Below are 24,014 nucleotides of genomic sequence, written 5' to 3'. Positions count from 1 at the left end.
ACAGGGAATAGTCGTGATAGGGATGGGGAATATGATGTAGGCGGAGACCTGGTAAAGACAGCTACTCAAATTGGTGGCACTAACATGCACTTCGTGCAGCTGTTTCAGCATCAGGATCGGCCTCACGTTAATGCTGCTGTTAGACGTGTTAAAACGGGGCTGGAGAAGTCACTGATGCCACAGGCCACGCCTCACACTGCAGTGGTGCCAGTTGAGTATATCGATACATCGGATTTCACTGGACATGGCCTGCACCTCAGTAAATATGGCAAGGGGAGGCTGGCAAAACTTGTAGGTATCTCAAATTGGATGGTAGTGGGATCACTCATGGAAAAATTCTTGTAGTAGTTGGTGTTAAAGTTGAACCTTTCTAAACTGAAGTCAGCTGATATACCTGATTAAAGGAAGTCCCTCTAAGAAAGGAATCGCCTTCAGAGGAGGTCAGGCATCAAAATAGAGAAATAATTAGCGTATTTCATCAAAATATAAAAGATATTAGAGATGAAGTTAGTGAACTGCTTGTAAATGTTGACTCTGACCTTATTGGTATATCAGAGCACCACTTAAATAATTTGAAAATTCAGAGGCTTCCTTTACCAGAATACAGATTAGCTGGCTGTTTTTCAAGAAGTTACTTGTGGACTGGGGAAGTGGCCATGTATGTAAAAAACAGTATTCCATTTGAGTCTGTAGACGTATCACGGCAAAGCACTGAACAGATATTTGAATAATCAAAATATCCACGGGTATGCTGCCGGTCTATAGTGTCCAACGGGCACAATATTTCGGCGATCAAACATGTCGCCATCATCAGGTGAACTGACGGACTGAGCTCCTGTGAACGTGCCGGCACGGAGATCCGTACGCTATGGCTGCTCAGAGGGAACTGGGTTTGGTCGCGGCGGCGGTCGATTTAAATACCCTCCGCCCGCGGCGCGCTCCCTCCGCCGTCCGCGCCCCGCGCCACGGTCGCGCGGTGGAACAGATTGCGACGGCGTCTGAGATGACGTCGGTGTGATGGCTCTGTCCGCCGTGGTCGTCACAACTATACGTCTGCTCGATTTACTCTTGATTAACCCGATCGCTGGTTCCCAAGCCTTGCTAAGATTATAGCCACAGTCCCGGTTTATGAGGTCGTCATTGGTGCGAATTTCGATGGCCTCTCTAACAACGCTGTCCCAGTATCTCGACGTCTGTACCAGAATCCTCGTGTCGCCACTGGAGTATGACCGCACGAGGATTCAGTGCTCTGTCAAACTCTTCACACAGTACCCGACTCCTATTTCATCTTCGTCTACATTTCCTTCCATTTCTATAATATTGTCCTCAAGAACATCGCCCTTTTATATGCCATATATATATATATATATATATATATATATATATATATATATATATATATATATATATATATAAAAACTCCGACCTTTCTACTTTCCCTTCTTTGCTTAGAACTGGGCTTCCATCTGAGCTCTTGATATTCATGCAAGTGGTTCTCTTTTCTCCAAAGGTCTCTCTAATTTTTCTGTAGGCAGTATCTATCTTACCCCTAGTGAGATAAGCCTCTACATCCTTACATTTGTCCTCTAGCCGTCCCTGCCCAGCCATTTTGCACTTCCTGTCGATCTCATTTTTGAGACGTTTGTATTCCTTTTTGCCTGCTTCATTTACTGCATTTTTATATTTTCTCCTTTCATCGATTAAATTCAGTATCTCTTCTGTTACCCAAGTATTTCTGTTACCCCTCGTCTTTTTACCTACTTAATCCTCTGCTACCTTCACTATTTCTTCTCTCAAAGCTACCCATTCTTCTTCTGCTGTATTTCTTTCCCCCATTCTTGTCAATCGTTCCCTAATGCTCTCCCAGAAGTTCTCTACGACCTCTGATTCTTTCAGTTTATCCAAGTCACATCTACTCAGATTTTCTCCTTTTTGCAGTTTCTTCAGTTTTTATCTACAGCTCATAACCAATAGATTGCGCTCATAGTCCACATCTGCCCCTGGAAATGTCTTACAATTTAAAACCTGGTTCCTGAGTCTGTCTTAGCATTATACAATCTGAAACCTTCCAGTATCTCCAGGCTTCTTCCATGTATAAAACCTTCTTTTATGATTCTTGAACCAAGTGTCAGCTATGATTACGTTATGGCAATTGGTTAAAATGGCTCTGAGCACTATGGGACTTAACTGCTGAGGTCATCAGTGCCCTAAAACTTAGAACTACTTAAACTTAACTAACCTAAGGACATCACACATATCCATGCCCGAGGCAGGATTCGAAGCTGCGACCGTAGCGGTCGCGCGGTTCCAGACTGTAGCGCCTAGAACCGCTTGGCCACTCCGGCCGGCTATTAAGTTATGCTCTGTATAAAATTCTTCCAGGCGGCTTCCTCTTTCGTTCCTTATCCCCATTCCATATTCACCTACTAAGTTTCCTTTTCTTCCTTTTCCTACTATCGAGTTCCAGTCACCCATGACTATTAAATTTTCGTCTCCCTTCACTATCTGAACAATTTCTTTTATCTCATCATACATTTCATCAATCTCTTCGTCATCTGCGGAGCTAGTTGGCATATAAACTTGTACTACTGTGGTAGGCGTGGGCTTTGTATCTGACTTGGCCACATGAACAGGCTACTAGCAGTAAAATGTAGCCCGGATGGCTGACGAGGGATAGGGTTATCATGTAGAACAAAGTGGGAATTATGTCAAAATGTTAGAAGAAGCCACAATCAAGCTACAGTACCCCTTAGAGACAGTAGTGTAAGGTGCTTAAAATGTTATTAGGAAGGTAAAGAGTATGTGGTACGCAAATAGAATATCTAATACACAGGATAAAATTAAGACCAGATGTTCAGTTGTAAAGGAAGTGTCTGGCCAGCAGCACAAGGTCGACGATATAAAACCAGTTCATAGTAAAAAAAAAATCTGTTGCTGGTAAGTCAGATATATGTACAGTATTTGACAATCATTTTCTAAGAATTGCTAGTGAACTAAATAACAGCTTATTTTTTCCAGGCAATCATACAACTCACTTGGAAAATGTCTTTCTACGATTGATGTCTGAAATACCTCTTTGTGATATTGACAAGGGGGAGATTGAGTCAATAATTAAATCACTGGACTCTGGTGAATATGATGGAGTACCTAGGAGAAAATTACTGTGCGGCTCATGTTAGCCATGTACTTAGCCATATTTATAATTTTTTCTATAGAATGGTCAGTTTCCTGAACGATTAAAGTAATCAGTAGTAATGCCACTTTCTAAAAAGGGAGAAAGGAATAATGTAGACAATTTTAGACCTATCTCTATGCCATCAGTGTTTGCTAAAGTTGTCAAAAAGACTGTGCATTAAGGATAATTGATCATTTTCTATCATATAATTTGTTATTACAGTTCGGCTTTAGATGCCGTTTAACAACTGAAAATGCTTTATTCTCTTTTCTCTGTGAGGTACTGGATAGATTAAAGAAAAGATTTAGAACGTGTAACGTCTATCAGCAAAAGACATATTATGTAGTAACGAGAAAATCTTGTGTATCATATTTTGTTATTGTATAAAATTGTGTATTTTTTTATTATTTATTTTAGATAATATCTGTGTCGGCGAGTACTGAAACCGCCACAGACGATAAATATCAAACAAAGATGAGAATGTGCAACTAGTATAAATAATACAGAGCGAACATTAATTTCTCTGTCTTCTTTTTGGAGTTAAGCGAGTAGGATAGCCTGTGACGTTGTATTGTACGCTAGCGTAGCCTTCTTTTGTCAAGACTGAGATGTACGCCATTACGTACTCATTTTAAAGGTGTGTAATAGTTAACATATTTAAATGTTTTGAATAGAGTTATTTAAATGAAACCTTGCATTATTATTTGTAATAGCTTGTTTGGCATATTATCCCATCCTTTTGAGACATTTTCAGTTATTTAAATAATATCCGTGGTGCCGAGCTGCGCTACGAACGAACGAGCCGCTGCCGCGGCGTATTCAAACTACATTAAATGAAATCTATCATACCGCAAAGAAGCGGGAAGGTAATAGTGAAATAAAATTATTTCTTTCAGCTTCCGGACTTGCAGAGCAGAGCAGCAGATTTTATGATGTGTTGCAGGTTGACGCGGGCCGCTGATGATATATACACTCCTGGAAATGGAAAAAAGAACACATTGACGCCGGTGTGTCAGACCCACCATACTTGCACCGGACACTGCGAGAGGGCTGTACAAGCAATGATCACACGCACGGCACAGCGGACACACCAGGAACCGCGGTGTTGGCCGTCGAATGGCGCTAGCTGCGCAGCATTTGTGCACCGCCGCCGTCAGTGTCAGCCAGTTTGCCGTGGCATACGGAGCTCCATCGCAGTCTTTTAACACTGGTAGCATGCCGCGACAGCGTGGACGTGAACCGTATGTGCAGTTGACGGACTTTGAGCGAGGGCGTATAGTGGGCATGCGGGAGGCCGGGTGGACGTACCGCCGAATTGCTCAACACGTGGGGCGTGAGGTCTCCACAGTACATCGATGTTGTCGCCAGTGGTCGGCGGAAGGTGCACGTGCCCGTCGACCTGGGACCGGACCGCAGCGACGCACGGATGCACGCCAAGACCGTAGGATCCTACGCAGTGCCGTAGGGGACCGCACCGCCACTTCCCAGCAAATTAGGGACACTGTTGCTCCTGGGGTATCGGCGAGGACCATTCGCAACCGTCTCCATGAAGCTGGGCTACGGTCCCGCACACCGTTAGGCCGTCTTCCGCTCACGCCCCAACATCGTGCAGCCCGCCTCCAGTGGTGTCGCGACAGGCGTGAATGGAGGGACGAATGGAGACGTGTCGTCTTCAGCGATGAGAGTCGCTTCTGCCTTGGTGCCAATGATGGTCGTATGCGTGTTTGGCGCCGTGCAGGTGAGCGCCACAATCAGGACTGCATACGACCGAGGCACACAGGGCCAACACCCGGCATCATGGTGTGGGGAGCGATCTCCTACACTGGCCGTACACCACTGGTGATCGTCGAGGGGACACTGAATAGTGCACGGTACATCCAAACCGTCATCGAACCCATCGTTCTACCATTCCTAGACCGGCAAGGGAACTTGCTGTTCCAACAGGACAATGCATGTCCGCATGTATCCCGTGCCACCCAACGTGCTCTAGAAGGTGTAAGTCAACTACCCTGGCCAGCAAGATCTCCGGATCTGTCCCCCATTGAGCATGTTTGGGACTGGATGAAGCGTCGTCTCACGCGGTCTGCACGTCCAGCACGAACGCTGGTCCAACTGAGGCGCCAGGTGGAAATGGCATGGCAAGCCGTTCCACAGGACTACATCCAGCATCTCTACGATCGTCTCCATGGGAGAATAGCAGCCTGCAATGCTGCGAAAGGTGGATATACACTGTACTAGTGCCGACATTGTGCATGCTCTGTTACCTGTGTCTATGTGCCTGTGGTTCTGTCAGTGTGATCATGTGATGTATCTGACCCCAGGAATGTGTCAATAAAGTTTCCCCTTCCTGGGACAATGAATTCACGGTGTTCTTATTTCAATTTCCAGGAGTGTATAACTAACAGTACAAAAAGATAATTTACCTTCGTAATATAATAGGAATCTTGCTGTGCTTGGTTCTGGTCTGGCAAACCTTATAGTGAAAACGTATTTTTCTCCGATAATAGTCTCATGTTCTTGTGCTAGTCGTGGTACTGAATGGTGTTTTACTGATAACCAAAATCCACTGCAAAATTTTGTTGTTGAACAATCATGCGAACTGTAACAGCAGTATTCATAACAAAGTAATTTTCATTTTCAATAACTGTAAAGTAGGGAAGATATGTTGACTTTTAGAGTGAGTTACAGTAACGAAAAATGTTCCTTTAATAGAAAGCCAGATACAGAACAATAAGAACCCAATATATTCTGTTGTTTTGAAAATTAATGATTATAAAGAAATTCATAGCACAGCATTACTAAAAGGTATTTCGCGGCTCTTTTCATATATGCGTTGTTACGCAAATAATAATAATAATAGTAAAACAAAACAAAGTAAATAATAGAAAAGAGCATACGAAGCGAAAAACGCTAGGTGAATTTTTTGATTTAACCAATGCTTTTGTGTTGATCACAAAATATTGCTCCAGAAGATGGACCATTATGGAATACGACGAGTAGCTTACCATTGGTCCACCTCTTACTCTGACAACAGACATCAAAAGGTCATTATTCACTGTGTTGAGAATGATGTGGGGTCTGAGTGGGGTGCGGGCAAATGGGGGGGTGCCCTAGAGATCAGTATCTGGGATACTCCTGTTCCTTATTTATATAAATAATATGCTTTCTAGTATTACAGGTAACTCTAAAGTATTCCTGTTTGCTGATGACACTGTCGTGGTAGTAAAGAATGTTGTGTGCAACGTTGGGACTGTTTCAAATAGTGCAGTTCAAGACGAAATTTCATGTCTTGTAGAAAGTAAACTAAAGTTAAATCACAGTAAGACTCAGTTTTTACAGTTTCTAACACGCAATTAAACAAAATCTGACGTTTTAATTTCACAGAATCGGCAGTTTTCTTATTTCTAGGTGTTGAGATAGACAGTTAACTGTCTTGTTCAAAGACTTAATGCTACTATTTTTACTATTCGAATGGTATCTGAAGCAAGTGATCGTTCGATACGAATATTAGTCTACTTTGCTTATTTTCATTCGCTTTTGTCGTATAATATTACATTTTGGGGTAACTCTTCCCATTCTCAAAGGATTTATTTGGCTCAGAAACGCTCAGTTCGGGAAATAAGTGGTGTAAGTTCACGAGCCTCTTGTCAAGCCCTGTTCACTAATCTGGGAATCCTGACATTGACCTCTCAAGATATATATTCTTTGCTGTCGTTTCTTGTCAACAATATCAGCTTATTCCCTAGAGTTAGCAGTTTTCACTCAGTTATTACTAGGCAGAAATACAGTCTGCATTTGGATCGCACTTCATTAACTCTTGTGCAGAAAGGTATGTAGTATACTGCTGCATCCATTTTCAATAAGTTACCACAAGAATTCAAAAATCTTAACAGTAATCCAAGCACTTTCAAATCGAAACTGAAGAGTTTCCTCTTAGGTCACTTCTTCCACTCTGTTGAGGATTTCCTTGAAAAATTAAGCTGATTCCTATGTTATATTGTGGATTGCATTTACTTAACCTTACGGCTTGACTTTTGTTTGGGTTGATAAACATTTTATTTTATCTGTTATTACTTTTATGTCGTGATTTCATGTACTGACAAGTTCCATGACCTTGGAGATTTGTTCCTCAATTTGGTCCTATGGAACTAAACGTGTAAATAAATAAATAAAATAAATTTATACAGTTCTGCGTATGTAGACATTTTCATAATCTTTCGCACTGAAAGAGCTTTAGGTCAGTCAGAACTGCTAGCAAATTGAATTATTTTGTCACTTTTACGAATATCACGGATCGTAATTCACCCAAATTGCAAATCAGTGCCACATCCCGCGTATCGATACTGCCTTCTTCGAGTTTGTGTACTACTTCAAGTTTAACACGTTTCGCTTTTCAGAAGTCGTTTGCCACTAACAGAAACCACATGACTACAGTATTCACCACAACAATGTAGTCCAGCGCTTGAGGTGTTCGAGCGGCACATTGTTTACTACACCCCTGTTGTAGCCTGACATTATTTCTTACCTGCGGCCCACTCCTCGATAAAAGAAAAACTTTCAGCAGCTCAACAAACAAGAAAAGGGAGAAATAGGGCGCGGCAAATCCACAACGCGGATAATCGCTCACGGGTAATGGAGCGTTTGCTGTTTTCCCATTTGTACAGTAAAATAACTGATGGTGGACGAGATAAGGTTCTAAATGTGATTTTAAGACCAAGAAAATCGCCTTAATAAAGGGAAATTTGTTAGTATGTAATATAAATTTAAATATTTGTAAGTCTTTTTTCTGAATGTATCTATTTGGAGTGTACAGAAACGAAACGTGGACGATAAACTTTTAAGAAGAGGTCTAAAGGTTGGATGGGAAGAATGAGTACCTAGTGAGGATGTAATAAACCGATTTGAGGTAAAAAGAAATTTACTTAAGAGCTTATGTAAAAATGGAATCAGTTGAAATAGCATGTTTTGGACCGAAATCATTTTTGGTAACGGAGGGAAATGTGGGGAGTAAAAACGTAGAGGGAGACCAAGGCATACAGGAATACAGTGAAAAGGTTCAAAAGGATCCAGGTTGCGATAGTTATTCGTAAATGAGGAGTCTTGTCAAGGATAGACCAGTGAGAAGAGTTGCATCAAAACAGTCTATGGATTGAAAACCTAACAATAACAAGAAGGTATGGATGCTGTATGCCTCGCTCACACATTTAACCTGTGTGATTAAAAAGCGAAAAATTAAAGGGAAGAATCGTTTGTAAGTTGGACTAAAATTTAAGATGAAAAATCATAGCCTTCTTAGATACCATTAAGAGTTCACTATTTTCTTTTAAAGTGAAGAAGAAATACATCACATGTTGAATGGAACTAACAGTTTTATAAGCATAAAATACGGATTCAGGGTAAACCAAATGAAGAGGAAGGTGTTCGTGGTACAGCGAAAAACCTAAAATGAGAAGTCGGGACCACCCAGTTGATGAAGCAAAAGGTTGTCACTACCTTGAAGGAAAACTAAAGGATGACCGATGAAATAAGGAGCATGTAAAGCACAGCATTATATTTGTTAATATGTACACCTGGAGAACAGGAATTATGTGGGTCATGAACTGTGGGGAAAATGGAAAACAAGAGAATTGAGATGTGGTGTTACAAAAAGGGAATGAGTATTGGGGAAGAGAGGCAGGAGGTCTGCATATCCATTCTAGGCGAGGTCATAGCGGAGGTGGTTTGCGTTGCCTTCCTCAGAGCTGGTATGGTATGAAGTGTCGGGTGTGTATCTCTAACGTGTGGAGGAGCGTGACTGATGCTTGTACAGTGTAGTGTTGCATCAATATTGCTACGGATGAAGGGAAGAGAAAGGGCGAGACATAGTGCCATCACACAGAGTACTGCTTTGGAATAGCATGATGCGGGCCACAGAGATAAGCGTTGCCATCCGATGGATGGATCACCGTGGCACGCCTCACGTCATGAATCACTGCATTGCGGTTTGCGATGTGACCTAGAATATTCACGCAGACTCGTGCTTTGAGTCTTCGTCCTGCCACCTGTCTGCCGCCTGCAGAACAAATACTGTCACTGAAAATTTTCCACTGCGAGTATTCGTACCGGCACACCCCCAAGTAGAAAGCGGCATCACAAGCGCACGACCGTGACATCGGCTAAGGAGATGAGCGTTGATACAGAAAATTGTAGAAAATAAAGTGAATTGATCAGATAAGAATTGTGAAAATTCTCTGCAGATTCGTCATGTAGACGGATATGTAGAAAACCCTGACTAAGGGACGCGTTGACAAGGAAAATGCTAAGATATTAGGAAATAGCTTCAGTATTAGTATGGAAAACAACTCCATTCAAAAATAGTAAAGGAAAACAGATTGCAAGACAGTCTTTTATACATAAACGCCATACATATGAAGGGCTTATTTCAATAGTTGTACAAGTACGAGTTGTAGAAAATAAAGTGAATTGATCAGATAAGAATTGCGAAAATTCTCTGCAGATTCGTCATGTAGACGGATATGTAGAAAACCCTGACTAAGGGACGCGTTGACAAGGAGAATGCTAAGATATTAGGAAATAGCTTCAGTATTAGTATGGAAAACAACTCCATTCAAAAATAGTAAAGGAAAACAGATTGCAAGACAGTCTTTTATATAGAAACGCCATACATATGAAGGGCTTATTTCAATAGTTGTACAAGTACATTACCTCCACTTTTCTGCCGATAATGCTTCTGAAGTTAATGATCCAAACAAACAGAAAGAAAGGTTCATCTCTAGCAAGAAGCCATATGCTTGAATATTCTGGTATCTCAACTACACATTTTTCAGCGCTCATTTAACTTTAGGACTCTGTATCTCAAAATGAACAAAAATGGACTTGTACCACTATTGAAATAATCCCTTCATATAACCCTTGAACTATAAATTAGTCTTCGTTCTGCATCAAACAGTTTCATTGCAAACAGCTATATGAAATAACAACAATGTTTATGTTTTCTTAAAGAAATCTCATAATCTCCATTAACTATATTCAGCAAATAATGGAGGATGTGGTGACTATGTAGACTTTCCCGGCGTGTTAGTATATCAAATTCTTGTCGGGTTTCCAGGCGGATCAGACTGTCATTTGGGCACAATATTTCAGCGGTCCACCTATCCGCCATCATCAGGTGAGAAAAGCTATGCTGCTCTCCCCGGTAACTGATTCCACTCGCAAATGACTGCATATACATCGGAAGTACAATAATAGCGCATGGACTAGATGGTGAATACTGTTTTATCAGACATGAAGAAACAACGACATCTGAATCGGCCAGCTACGAATAATCATTTGTAACGCTATATTGTTTTCAACAGTACTCACTACCGGAGGCGTTGCAACTCTCCTTCCGCCAGGGGCAGCAGGAATGATTGAGCGCGTGCGCTATGTATCTAGCGCATGCTTTGTTGTACATCCGATGTACGAGGGCAGTTCAATAAGTAATGCAACACATTTTTTTCTGAAACAGGGGTTGTTTTATTCAGCATTGAAATACACCAGGTTATTCCCCAATCTTTTAGCTACACAACACTATTTTTCAACGTAATCACCATTCAATGCTACGGCCTTACGCCACCTTGAAATGAGGGCCTGTATGCCTGCACGGTACCATTCCACTGGTCGATGTCGGAGCCAACGTCGTACTGCATCAATAACTTCTTCATCATCCGCGTAGTGCCTCCCACGGATTGCGTCCTTCATTGGGCCAAACATATGGAAATCCGACGGTGCGAGATCGGGGCTGTAGGGTGCATGAGGAAGAACAGTCCACTGAAGGTTTGTGAGCTCCTCTCGGGTGCGAAGATTTGTGTGAGGTCTTGCGTTGTCATGAAGAAGGAGAAGTTCGTTCAGATTTTTGTGCCTACGAACACGCTGAAGTCGTTTCTTCAATTTCTGAAGAGTAGCACAATACACTTCAGAACACATCTCGAACGAGTGTGTTCGCACGCTCCGCCATTGCAGGAGTCACAGCTGTGCACGGCCGGCCCGCACGCGGGAGATCAGACAGTCTTGCTTGACCTTGCGGCGATAATGACACACGCTTTGCCCAACGACTCACCGTGCTTTTGTCCACTGCCAGATCACCGTAGACATTCTGCAAGCGCCTATGAATATCTGAGATGCCCTGGTTTTCCGCCAAAAGAAACTCGATCACTGCCCGTTGTTTGCAACGCACATCCATTACAGACGCCATTTTAACAGCTCCGTACAGCGCTGCCACCTGTCGGAAGTCAATGAAACTATACGAGACGAAGCGGGAATGTTTGAAACTATTTCACAAGAAATTTCCGTTTTTTTCAACCAAAATTGACCGAGAAAAAAAATGTGTTGCATTACTTATTGAACTGCCCTCGTATATAAAGGCGCAGTCATTTGCGAGTGGTATCAGTTATAGGCGAGAGCAGCGTAGCTTTTCTCACCTGATGATGGCTGCCAGGTGGACCGCTGAAATATTGTGACCATATGACAGTCTAATCCGCCGGGAAACGCGACAAGAATTTGATAATGGAGGATGTTGTGCATGAACGGTAATCTACGATGAAGAGATTGACAGAGGAGAGGAAATCGTATCAGTATGTTATAAACTAGACAAAAACAAAAAGAAAAATTAAATGCTGCATAAATTCTTTCCAATATCAGCAGAAGCTACAAAAATTTTAGTAAAATTTTTGGCCCTTTTACGCTTTTCATTGTGAAATTTAATCTTTACCAGAGGAACACTCACCCCATTTGCTGGTACTCGGCTTCGCCGTAACTACCAGCAGAACTACCAGCAGAACAGATACCAACAGGAATAGGACGCGTGCAGCCATTGCTCCTGGTGCAGTTCCCGGTGCTAATTGTAGTCTCCAGGCATAGCGCCGCGCCTTATATAGCGTCTTATCAGATCACCAGATCTTGACGTGTCTGTCGTATCTTTGTGACGAAATCGGTGTCACTATCGTGCAGTTCAACTGAAATGTCCATAAAGTCCAGCTGTCATTTCAAAACATCTTGACTTGGAATTAATTAGAGATAAAGAACCAATGTTTGTTCTGAAACATTTATCAGCTGTCAGAGTTATTTTTATTTTTCCTTTGTTGCAGATTTGACTTGGATTCCATCAAAATTGCGGTAGATCTTGAGAAGGTGCGACTTGTCGCCTGGTATAGAGAATTCAAATCCTTGATAACGGTAGTGCAATATCATAGCCACTGTAAGGGAGGGCACCACCGGCAAAAAAAAGAAGCATAATGATGTGGTTGAAAAACCTTAAAATTGTACGCAGTGTCAAAGACCTTCATAAAAATGGACGCTTCTCCCCTTCCCTGTATCTCTAATACGTTTTGATAGAGTGCATGATGCCAACGTAATGGTGTCCAGAAATGATTGTCCCTGGGGAACGAAGATAAACTGACAGTCTGGGAGTTAGGTCAAAAATAATAAAGGAATATGGAATGTTAGCGGTTATCGTTTGTGTGGCTGGTGAGTGACGAGTAAGGCCAGGCGAAAGGCGGGAACTGTCTGGGTGAGAGAAGCAGCTGCCGTCTGAGCTCCAGCAACATCCAGCGACCACAAACTTGACTCTGCGTGTCTGAACGGTGATGTGGGATTCCAGTTTCTTCAGCAAAGACATCAGAAATCATGCTGCCTTCAGCAGCATTTACTGGAATCAACTGCTTCTGGCCTGTAAGGTAGGCAGACTTAGCACGTAGGGACTGGTGAAGTTACACTGGGAGAGCACTTAGATCCAATAGGAAACGAAGTCAAATAAAGTTTTGCAGATAAATCCTATATACTTCTAGACTGGTTGGCCACCACGTACATTCTTCCCCCTTCCACATGAAGTGATAGCTCACAGTGTTTCTAAAATGTTTGGCATTCACTTTCTCCAAAAATAGGCTGCCAAGATCAGAGACCGATAGGCTATGGAAGGGCTCTGTTACAATTGATTTTCTGTAAGTTGTAAAAAGAGACACATAAGACATAGAATTCAGCCAGTGGCAGAGTCGGTGATTGGGGAGTAGCAGGGAGGTTTCCAGCCCAGGCGGTCAACAGCAGATCACATCTTCAATCTCCGGCAGCTCACTGAGAAACAACGGAGTTAGAAAACTGCTAAGGAAGCAAAGGGAACTTCACAGCAAACACAAATATAGCCAAAGCCTTGCAGACAAACAAAAATTACTCGAAGCGAAATGTAGTGTGAGGAGGGCTATGCGAGAGACGTATGATGAATTAGAAAGTAAAGTTCTATGTACTGACTTGGCAGAAAATCCTAAGAAATTTTGGTCTTATGTCAAAGCGGTAGGTGGATCAAAACAAAATGTCAAGACACTCTGTGACCAAGATGGTGCTGAAACAGAGGATGACAGACTAAAGGCCAAAATACTAAATGTCTTTTTCCAAAGCTGTTTCACAGTGGAAGACTGCACTGTAGTTCCTTCTCCAGATTGTCGCACAGATGACTAAATGGCAGATATCGAAATAGATGACAGAGGGATATAAAAACAATTAAAATCGCTCAAATCAGGAAAGGCCGCTGGACCTGATGGGATACCAGTTCGATTTTACACAGAGTACGCGAAGGAACTTGTCCCCATTCCTGCAGTGGTGTACCGTAGGTCTCTAGAAGAGCGTAGCGTTCCAAAAGACTGGAAAAGGGCACAGGTCATCCCCGTTTTCAAGAAGGGACGTGAACAGATGAGCAGAACTATAGACCTATATCTCTAACGTCGATCAGTTGTAGAATTTTGGAACACGTATTATTATGTTCCAGTATAATGACTTTTCTGAAGACTAGAAATCTACTCTGTAGGAATCAGCATGGGTTTCGAAAAAGACGATCGTGTCAAACCCAGCTCGCGCTATTCGTCCACTAGACTCAGAGGACCATAGAAAAGGGGATCGGAGATAGATGCCGTGTTTCTTGACTTCCGCAAGGCGTTTTATACAGTTCGCCACAGTCGTTTAATGAAGAAAGTAAGAGCATACGGACTATCAGACCAATTGTGTGATTGGATTGAAGAGTTCCTAGACAACAGAACGCAGCATGTCATTCTCAATGGAGAGAAGTCTTCCAAAGTAAAAGTAATTTCAGGTGTGCCGCAGGGGAGCGTCGTAGGACCGTTGCTGTTCATAATATGTATAAATGACCTTGCGGATATACATCGGAAATTCACTGAGGTTTTTTGCGGATGATGCTGTAGTATATCGAGAGGTTGTAACAATGGAAAATTGTACTGAAATGCAGGAGTATCTGCAACGTATTGACGCATGGTCCAGGAATAGCAATTGAACCTCAATGCAGACAAGTGTAGTGTGCTGCGAATACATAGAAAGAAAGATTCTTTATCATTTAGCTACAATATAGCAGGTCAGCAACTGGAAGCAGTTAATTCCATAAAAAATCTGGGACATTAGGAGTGATTTAAAATGGAATGGCCATATAAAATTAATCGTCAGTAAAGCAGATGCCAGGCTGAGATTCATCGGAAGAATCCTAAGGAAATGCAATCCAAAAACAAAGGAAGGAGGTAACAGTACACTTGTTCGTCCACTGCTTGAATTCTGCTCACTGGTGTGGTATCCGTACCAGATAGGGTTGATAGAAGAGATAGAGAAGATCCAACGGAGAGCAGCGCGCTTCGTTACAGGATCATTTAGTAAGCGCGAAAGCGTTACGGAGATAATAGATAAACTCCAGTGGAAGACTCTGTAAGAGAGACGCTCAGTAGCTCGGTACGGGCTTCTGTTGATGTTTTGAGAACATACCTTCACCGAGGAGTCAAGCAGTATATTGCTCCCACCTACGTATATCTCGCGAAAAGACCACACAGAGGCATACCGACAATCTTTCTTTCCACGAAGAGTACGAGTCTGGAATAGAAGGGAGAACCGATAGAGGTACTCAAAGTACCCTCCGCCACACACCGTCAGGTGGCTTGCGGAGTATGGGTCTAGATGTAGATGTAGATGGGTGAATATGGTAAAGATCTGCATATTTTATTCGTAGATTCTAAGAAGGCCTATGACTATACATCGCAAGAGCCTGCTCAGCTGTTTAAGGAAGTTTGGCATGGCAGAGAAACTCATCAGTCTGATAAAGATCTGTCTGAGCGAAACACGTGCAAATGTGAAGATAGGAAATCGCGTAACTGAGGAATTGGAAATTGTGACAGGACACAGGCAAGGAGATGGGTGTCCCCTATCCTGTTCAACTTTGCCCTCGAGAAGATCATACGCAAGACCTTTCAAGAGGACGAAGGGACGAAAATCAAAAGAAAGAGACTGGCATACTTAGTCTATGCAGACGACATCTGTTTACTCTCTAGGTCTGAAGAGGAGTTGGAGCAAATGACCAGAGCACTAAATAAGGCTGCTAGCAAATTTGGGCTAAACATAAACGAAGCCAAGACAAAGTACTTCGTTATGACGTGTGGTCATTGTCAGACTGCTGATCATCTACAATCACTGCAGGTGGGAGACAAGTCCTTCAAGAGAGTGCATGAATTCAAATACCTAGGGGCACTTTTCACTGGCCATATGAAGCAGAGATCAATGCCAGAATACAAGCAGGAAACCGATTTTACCATGGCCTAGCACAACTGCTTCGGTCCAGATATCTCTCCAGACAGTTCAAGATCAGACTATACAAAACACTGATCCAGCCTGTTGTCCTATATGGCTGTGAAACAGGACTTCCATAAGCTCCTCGTTTTTGGGAGAAAAAGGCTTCGGAAGATCTTCGGTCTGGTTCTGGATGCAGACACAGAGCAATTGAGCATGGTACACGACAAAAGAGCGTGAGGAACCGTGCCAGCAGCCGAACATAGCAGGAACTGTCAAAGCCAAACAAAAGCCATGTGGCCCAGATGGAAGATCACAGAATGCCTCGAAAGCTCCTGGATTTCACACCTACAGGAAAGAGAACCCCAGGGACCCCAAGAATCGTTGGAGGGATGGCCCCCATGAAGATTTAAACCAAGCATCAGTAGATGTGGACGGATGGCGGATAGCAGCAATGGACAGAATACAGTGGAGGAAACTTGTAGCAGCGTGCAGTCCACAGGGCCTGATCACGTAGAAGAAGAACAAGAAGAAGAAGAAGATTTGAAAAAAGAGGCTTATTGCTAAGGGTCCCAAGAATTTTGTTGATCTCCACTGTCGATATGTCATACTGTGGTTCCAAAATGCTGTAATCTTCCAATATATGTTAATAGCGTCAACGACCTTGCCGCAGTGGCTACACCGGTTCCCATGAGATCACCCAAGTTAAGCGCTGTCGGGCGTGGTCGGCACTTGGATGGGTGACCATCCAGGCCGCCATGCGCTGTTGTCATTTTTAGGGGTGCACTCAGCCTCGTGATGGCAATTGAGGAGCTACTCGACCGAATAGTAGTGGCGTCGGTCAAGAATACCATCATATCGACCGGGAGAGCGGTGTGCTGACCCCACGCCCCTCCTATCCGCATCCTTCTCTGAGGATGACACGGCGGTCGGATGGTCCCGGTAGGCCACTCGTGGCCTGAAGGCGGAGTGCTATATATGTTAATAGTAACAATGTAGCGGTTACACAGCGGGTGTTTACACCAGAAATAGATAGGGCCTACTGCTCACAAATAGCTTTAGAATTATTGGCAGGCAGGAATCCTAAATTCACTGATACTTATTTAATCACAACCAAAATTTACACACTATCTCCATTACCAACATTTCATTATAACAGTTACTGTCTGCTAAATATTGTGATATCCAAGAAGATAAAATAATCAGCTCACTCTAATAGGACTGAATTATTCACATAACACTAATCATTCCGTGAAGTAAGACACTTCAGTGTTTGTTTAAATTCACATTATCATGATTCGCTGCTTAGTCCGAAACCTATACCCTAGATTTACGTCATCAAAGTTTTAATATCAACATTCCTGGTAAATACCCAAACATAGAAGTACAAGTACTATGAAAATTATATCTCTGTCATTGCTTGCCTAATACAACGATGAAAAAGGAACCTTACATATCAAAATACTACATTACTGAGTAAGTGGAAGGAATGAATTCCTAATGGCAGAGCCGCAGGTCAGGAACTATACTCTGTTCATCATAAGAATAAAGCTGATGTAAACATTAGCCATGTATTCTTCCGTGTTTGCTTGAATCTCATTGGATTTCGTTTCACGTGGAGCGGAAGCAAGTTGTGACCAGTGCAGTGAAGTAGGACCATAAGGATACGTTTTTTGCTGTTTTACTCGCACATAGGCCGAGCGTTAATGTGCGGGACAACAGCTTTACCCGCCCATTAAACTTGGACAGCACTGGCCAACTAGCGGTCCAACTAGCCTGTAATGATGTGAGCAGTTGCAGTTCAGACGTAAAAAGAGACGAGCAAAGAAACAATATTGCCTCGAATGTCATTTAATTTTTAGAGAGAATGAAATAACATTCGGCAAACCTCCAACACTACCACGCGCTTCTTAGGTGACCAGACGGAAAGCATTAAATTCTCTCGTTCTCACTTGACGCAGTATTATAATCACAAACAAGAGTGATGAAAATTCCTAACTTAAACACAGCGTAATATTTCTGATCGGGTTATGTGTGATACAAAGTTGTACTGCAGTGATTTCTCCATACTGTTGAATACCGAAGCCACTGAAGGTATTAATTACAGTCAGTCGTCTGCTAATCTCTTAGCTCCTTCCTTATCCAAATCCGAGAAATACATCTCAGTACTGGAACTGTCATCTGCTACGTTGATAACGAGTTGGTCAACAACAGAATGCACGAAGCCACCCAGGCGCCCAATCTTTTCCTCTTCTTTTATGACGTCAACGTTCAGCAGTGACATGAAAAAGCTGCGTGCGTTATATCCAGCAAGTCTGGCAGCTTAACAGTCTTGTAATTTCTCGTGTCAAATCCCTTAACTCCGCTCCATATCAGTTCTGTTGGGTTCATATTGTAATGGTACTGTGGCAAATGTAAAAATGCAGCATTTGTATGGTGTGCTCGATGCTGTGAAAATGATTTTTTTTTCACGTTTCTACGACACATCTGTGTTATAAAACAATGGACGTAGTCCAAATAAAGAGCATTTAGTCTCTCATTTTTGCCTTAAAAATTAAATTGTTATGTTTTCTTAATTTAAGGAACCTTTGTTAACAGGATTTCACAAAATATCGATAATTGAGAATTTATAGCCGGCCGATGTGGCCGAGCCGTTCTAGGCGCTTCAGTCTGGAACCGCGCGACCGCTACGGTCGCGGGTTCGAATCCTGCCTCGGGCATGGATGTGTATGATGTCCTTAGGTTAGTTAGGATTAAGTAGTTCTAACTTCTAGGGGACTGATGACCGCAGATGTTAAGGCCCATAATGCTCAGAGCTATTTGAACCATTTTTTGAGAATTTATATTTGAAATGAAAAAAGGAATGTTCCGGACAATATGTAACTAAAAACAAGAAGACGTGCATTATTCATAGAAAACGATGATGAATTTTACAATTACGAGATGTAGGTAATTCAAATTGAACGAGGAAAAAAATTAACTGAAGCGAGACTTCACCCAGCAAACCATGTGCTGCAGTACGTCACCAAGCTATTACGCAACTGATTCTGCTGTACACTAACTAGCATTTCTGTTCCTACAGTATCTAATACAGTCACTCGGAAAACTTCGAAGCCGATTATTTCTCCAAATTTTTGACAAACATTAAGAACAACCTATTTCTCAGGACTTTTTAACCATGCGCCACACGCTTGTTTCACTACGGAACAGGAAGCAGCCATTTTCATATAGCGTATTAAAAGCGCGACAATTAGAGAACAACATTGCAGAGGCTGTAACTGTACACGATTTTTGAAATAAAAACTATGTAACCAAAGCGTAATTAGAAAAACGGTCATGGGTGTTAATACTTAACTTAGTAATAATATATCTAATGCATAACTAAGACCTACTTCCAAGAGCGTAGCAACACCAGGGTTCGTGTGCTATTGCTTCTAACCAATGATCGTGTTTGTGTTTGTTTACACCAGGTTTATTCTTATGATGAACGGAGTATAGTCGAATGCAGCAAGAAGGGAAGCGTGAGGGCTCAGTAATTGGCTGACTCTGAGCACTATGCGACTTAACTTCTGAGGTCATCAGTCGCCTAGAACTTAGAACTAATTAAACCTAACTAACCTAAGGACATCACACACATCCATGCCCGAGGCAGGATTCGAACCTGCGACCGTAGCGGTCGCTCGGTTCCAGACCGTAGCGCCTAGAACCGCACGGCCACTCCGGCCGGCGGCTCAGTAATTCATCGCTGGAAAAGACGGGATAGTGAACCGAAACTCCCAGAAGGATTTAACATGAGCTACCCTTCCTTGGCAGAAGGAGAAACGGAGAATAGCCTTAATGGCTCAGTAAGAGGGTGAGAAATGAACTGTGAAGGGCGAAAACTGTCTGGGCTACGGGTAAACAACTTAAGGGGGTTGGGGGGGGGGGGCAGTATCACTTGTGGTAAACTACCAACGGTTACGAGTGACAGAACAGCACCTTTTTTTAGGGTAGGGAGGGCAGAAGCAAAAAATGTTCAGACACAAGTTGAAAATGACGTTCACACTGATAAAACAGACAGACAGAAAGCAAATTTCAATCTACACAATTCATGCAAACACCACTGATTGAAGCTATAGATAGGCCCTATTCAAAAATTGACAAACAAATTATGTTCATCCAGTGGTAATTCAGCCAGTGCACAAAATCGTCCGAAGAGTGAGGGGTAGACTTAATGAGGTGCTTTTTCGTGTTGAAGTTGAGAAAACCACTTGATATAATCTGCCTCTCTGAACTTTATGTGAGCATTGGTATAGATACGTTAAATGTTGCAGGATTCATGTTAGCTTTTAACTTCTATAGAGATGGAAAGGAGGAGTTGCCACATTTGTCAGAAAGTGTTTTAATTTGAAAAGTATTGATGTTAATGAATTTTGGTCAGAGCAGCACTTAGATGCTCGTGCAACAGATGTAGTTTTTCATAATAAGTTCTTTATTCGGCGATTATGTAAAGGCTTTAGATAAAGTAAATAGACAGCTATTGTGGGAAATTTTAATAATAAGAGGTATACCAATACATTGTACAGGTCGTTCAAAAGATATATCCTAATACAAGAATCCAAATAACTGGCGATGAATGAAGAAACAACAAAGCTTATTAATTTAGGAGTTCGACAAGGTTGCAGCCTCTCTCCACTTCTTCTTAAAATATACATTGACGACACTATACGGCAATGGAGAATGAGACTGAAGAACTATACATATAACTTCAACCAAAATGATTACGTTAAGACTCCGTTATTCGCAGATGACCAAGTGTTAATATCCAACAATGATGATGGACTGCGGAGAGCTGCCTACGAACTGTACCAAACATGTCAGGTACATAATACGTCAATATCAATACAAAAAACAAAAGCTGTGGCTTTCAGTGGAAAAAATCCAGTAAGAACGAAAAATAATCACAGACAACACGACTATAGAGCAAGTAGATAGATTCAAACTTCTAGCAACGATGATTTCGTACATGGAAGACCTACATCAAACAGACAAATCTGAGAAATTTAACTACTTAAACGGCTCTATCAGAAGAGCCCTTCAACGTAAAATAAGAACAGAAACATATCTAAAATTTTACAATGTTTTGTCACTACCAACATTACTATCTGGAAGTGAATCTTGGGTAATGAAAAATAAAAATAAAATAAGATTACAAGGCAATGAAATGAAATTTCTCAGGTACACAGCAGGATGCACCAAGCTAGACTACAAAAGAAATACAGACATCAGGGAGAAATTAAATATTTTCGATATAAACAGTAAGGTTGACGAATACCGACAAAAAAGGATATCCCATCTATTACGAATGGACAAATCAAGATTGCCACTACATCTTTGGCCCACGACTCTTCACAGAACGTGCGATCCCGAGGCACGTGTGCTCTGTAGAGTAGGACAGGTGCCACTGCCCAGCGGTATCAGCACAGCAGGCGGTGGTGACCTCGCCACCTCAGCAGCACGGAAAACTGCGCCTCTGAAAGTTTGTCTGAACGAGCCCCGGGATGCTGTGGGAAAGGACAAGGCAGCTGTACAGAGTAAAATAAAATTCATAAACAATAAAAGCAATCATTGCAGAATTTTGACTCTAAGCTGATCCCACTCCCTCGGACCACCAGCACATACGTACACATAGAGATGGATGTGAAGATCAGTGCTTGCCATAATAACACAAATTGTAGAAAGGTTGGGTAGCGACAGAAATTACTCGTACAGTTCAAGATTAAAATCTATGGGGACATATGACTAGAGAAAACGCATAGATACCCAGATGCATGTGATAGCTTGCAATAGCTGTTGGTACTTGTTACAATCAAGAGTCCAAATCATCTTTTTAGTTCATGAAGAATTACATGTCATTTATTTTCACAAAATTCCATCATCATAAAAAAATGAAATATCGAGAAAAAGTAGCCCATAACAAAGAGTACTCTAAGGTGTTTTAAAATGTTACTAGGATGGCAAAGAGTATGTAGTATGCAAATGAAGTAGCTAAGTCATAGGACAGAATTAAAACCACGAAGAAAGTGGCTGGTCAGCAGCACAAAGTCGAGGATATAAAGTCAGTATGTAATAAAAGTGTTTCTGTTACTGATGACTCAAATATATGTACAGCATTTAACGGTCACATTCTGAACAGTGCTGGTGAATTAAATGAGAGCTTAGTGCCTACAGGGAATTATACAACTCTCTTGGAAAACGCCTTTTCGAGAATCACTGAAGACTAAGGACTCTCATGGATATGTTGGAGTATCTAGTACAACACGTGCCGCACATGTTAGTCCTGTTCCTAGTCATATTTGTAATTTTTCCTTTAGGAATCGATAGTTTCCTGAACGATTAAAGTATTCAGTAGTGTAGCCACTTCATAAAATTGAAGGGAGGGATAATATAGACAGTCTTATACTTATTTCTGTGCCATCAGTGTTTGCTAAAGTTATTGAAAAGGCTGTGCATTTGAGGAGAATTGATCATTTTATTTCCCGTAATTTGTTCTAAAATGTACAGTTTGGTTTTTGAAGTAATTTAACAAATGAAAGTGTCATATTCCCTTTTCTCTGTGGGTTACTGGATGGATTAAAGAAAAGGTGTCAAGCGCTAGGCATCTTTCCTTTTATTTAACTAAGGACTTTGATTGTCTTAATCACAAAATTTTGCTCCAGAAGTTGGACCATATGGAATATGGGGAGTAGATCACAACTGGTTCACCTCTTTCTCTGAGAACAGACAGTAAATGTTCATTCTCCACAGTACTTAGAATGTCTATGACGTGAGGTCCGTGTGGGACACAGTTCAATTGGGGTGGGCGGGGGAGACCCACCAGTTCCTTATTTATATAAATTATATGCCTCCTAGTGTTACAGGTAATTCTAAAACATATAGAATGTTGAGTGCAGCGTTGGCACTGCTTCAAATAGTGCAGTTCAGGACATACGTTCATGGCTTGTAGAAATTAAACTAACGTTAAATCGCAGTGAGATTAAGATTTTACGATCTGTAACACAAAATTTAATAGCACCGGTAGTTTTAATTTCCCAGAATGTACATGTGATTAGTGAAACTGAAGAGTTCACATTTATGGGTGTTCATATAGATACTAAAGTGTCGTGGAAATCCCATGTTCACGACCTTGTTCAAAGACTTAATGCTGCCATTACTACTATTAGAACGGTATCTGAACTAAGCGATAGTTCGACACGAAAGGTAGTATACTTTGCTTATGTTAATTCGCTAAAAAAATGTCGTGTGAGTAGGGCCTCCGGTCGGGTAGACCGTTCGCCGGGTGCAAGTCTTTCGATTTGAGGCCACTTCGGCGACTTTCGCGTCGATGGGGATGAAATAATGATGACAACACAACACCCATTCCCTGAGCGGAGAAAAATCCCCGACCCAGCCGGGAATCGAACCGGGGTCCTTATGATTGACATTCTGTCGCGCTGACCACTCAGCTACTGGGGGCGGACGATTATGCGCTTATGACATATGATATTACATTTTGGGGTAACTCTTCCCATTCTCAAAGGATATTTTTGGCTCAGAAAAAGCGGGCCAGACAGTGAGTGCTGTAAGTTCACGAACCTCTTGTCGACCCCTATTCACTAGCCTGAGTGTTCTGACATTGGCCTTCTTGTTAACAATATCAGCTTATTCCCCAGAATTAGCAGCTCCCACTCAGTTAACTCTAGACATAAATCCAATCAGCATTTGGAGCGCACTTCCTTGACTCTTGTGAAAATAGGCGTGCAGTATTCTAAGCATGCATTTTCAATAAGCTACCACAATAATTCAAAAATCTTATCAGTAATTCACGCGCTTTCAAATCTAAACTGTAGAGTATCCTCATGGATCAGTGCCCCTATTCCGTCTAGGAGTTCCTTTAAAAATAAAGCTGATTCCTGTGTTGTATTGCTGATCGCATTTACGTAAACTTGTAGTTTGACGTCTTTTTAGGATCCATAAACATTTTATTTTATCTGTTATTACTTTTCTATTGTAATGTCATGTACTGACACATTCCATGAACATGGAGATTTGCTCCTCTGTTTTGGTCCTACGGAACTAGGCGTGTAGAATAAAAAATAAAAATAAAAGTACACGCCCTTCATACTATACATGATACCCAGAAAAACTACACAAAACACGTAGAAAAATTACCTTAAAAAGCAATGCAACTGAAGTATAATAAACATTCATAAAAAAACAATTGTGAATAGCTCGT

General features: G+C 41.8%; 1 protein-coding gene across 2 annotated transcripts in view; it reads right to left on the bottom strand.

Moving 5' to 3' along the window:
• Positions 1 to 12,052, bottom strand: part of LOC126106607 (chymotrypsin-like elastase family member 1) — a 61,857-nt gene extending 49,805 nt beyond the window's left edge. Inside the window, exon 1 of one of the 2 annotated variants that reach the window (XM_049912950.1) lies at positions 11,940 to 12,052. In XM_049912950.1, coding sequence (XP_049768907.1) covers positions 11,940 to 12,027 — 88 coding nt within the window. In that variant the 5' untranslated portion in view covers positions 12,028 to 12,052. The remainder of the gene's footprint in view (positions 1 to 11,939) is intronic. The other variant, XM_049912949.1, reaches the window with a different exon arrangement.
• Positions 12,053 to 24,014: the final 11,962 nt, after the last annotated feature.

This window comes from Schistocerca cancellata, chromosome 10 (assembly GCF_023864275.1).
Source record: "Schistocerca cancellata isolate TAMUIC-IGC-003103 chromosome 10, iqSchCanc2.1, whole genome shotgun sequence".
Taxonomy (NCBI): Eukaryota; Metazoa; Arthropoda; class Insecta; order Orthoptera; family Acrididae; genus Schistocerca; species Schistocerca cancellata.
The sequence above is the reverse complement of the archived record's forward strand: the minus strand, read 5'-3'. Positions and strand labels throughout refer to the sequence as shown.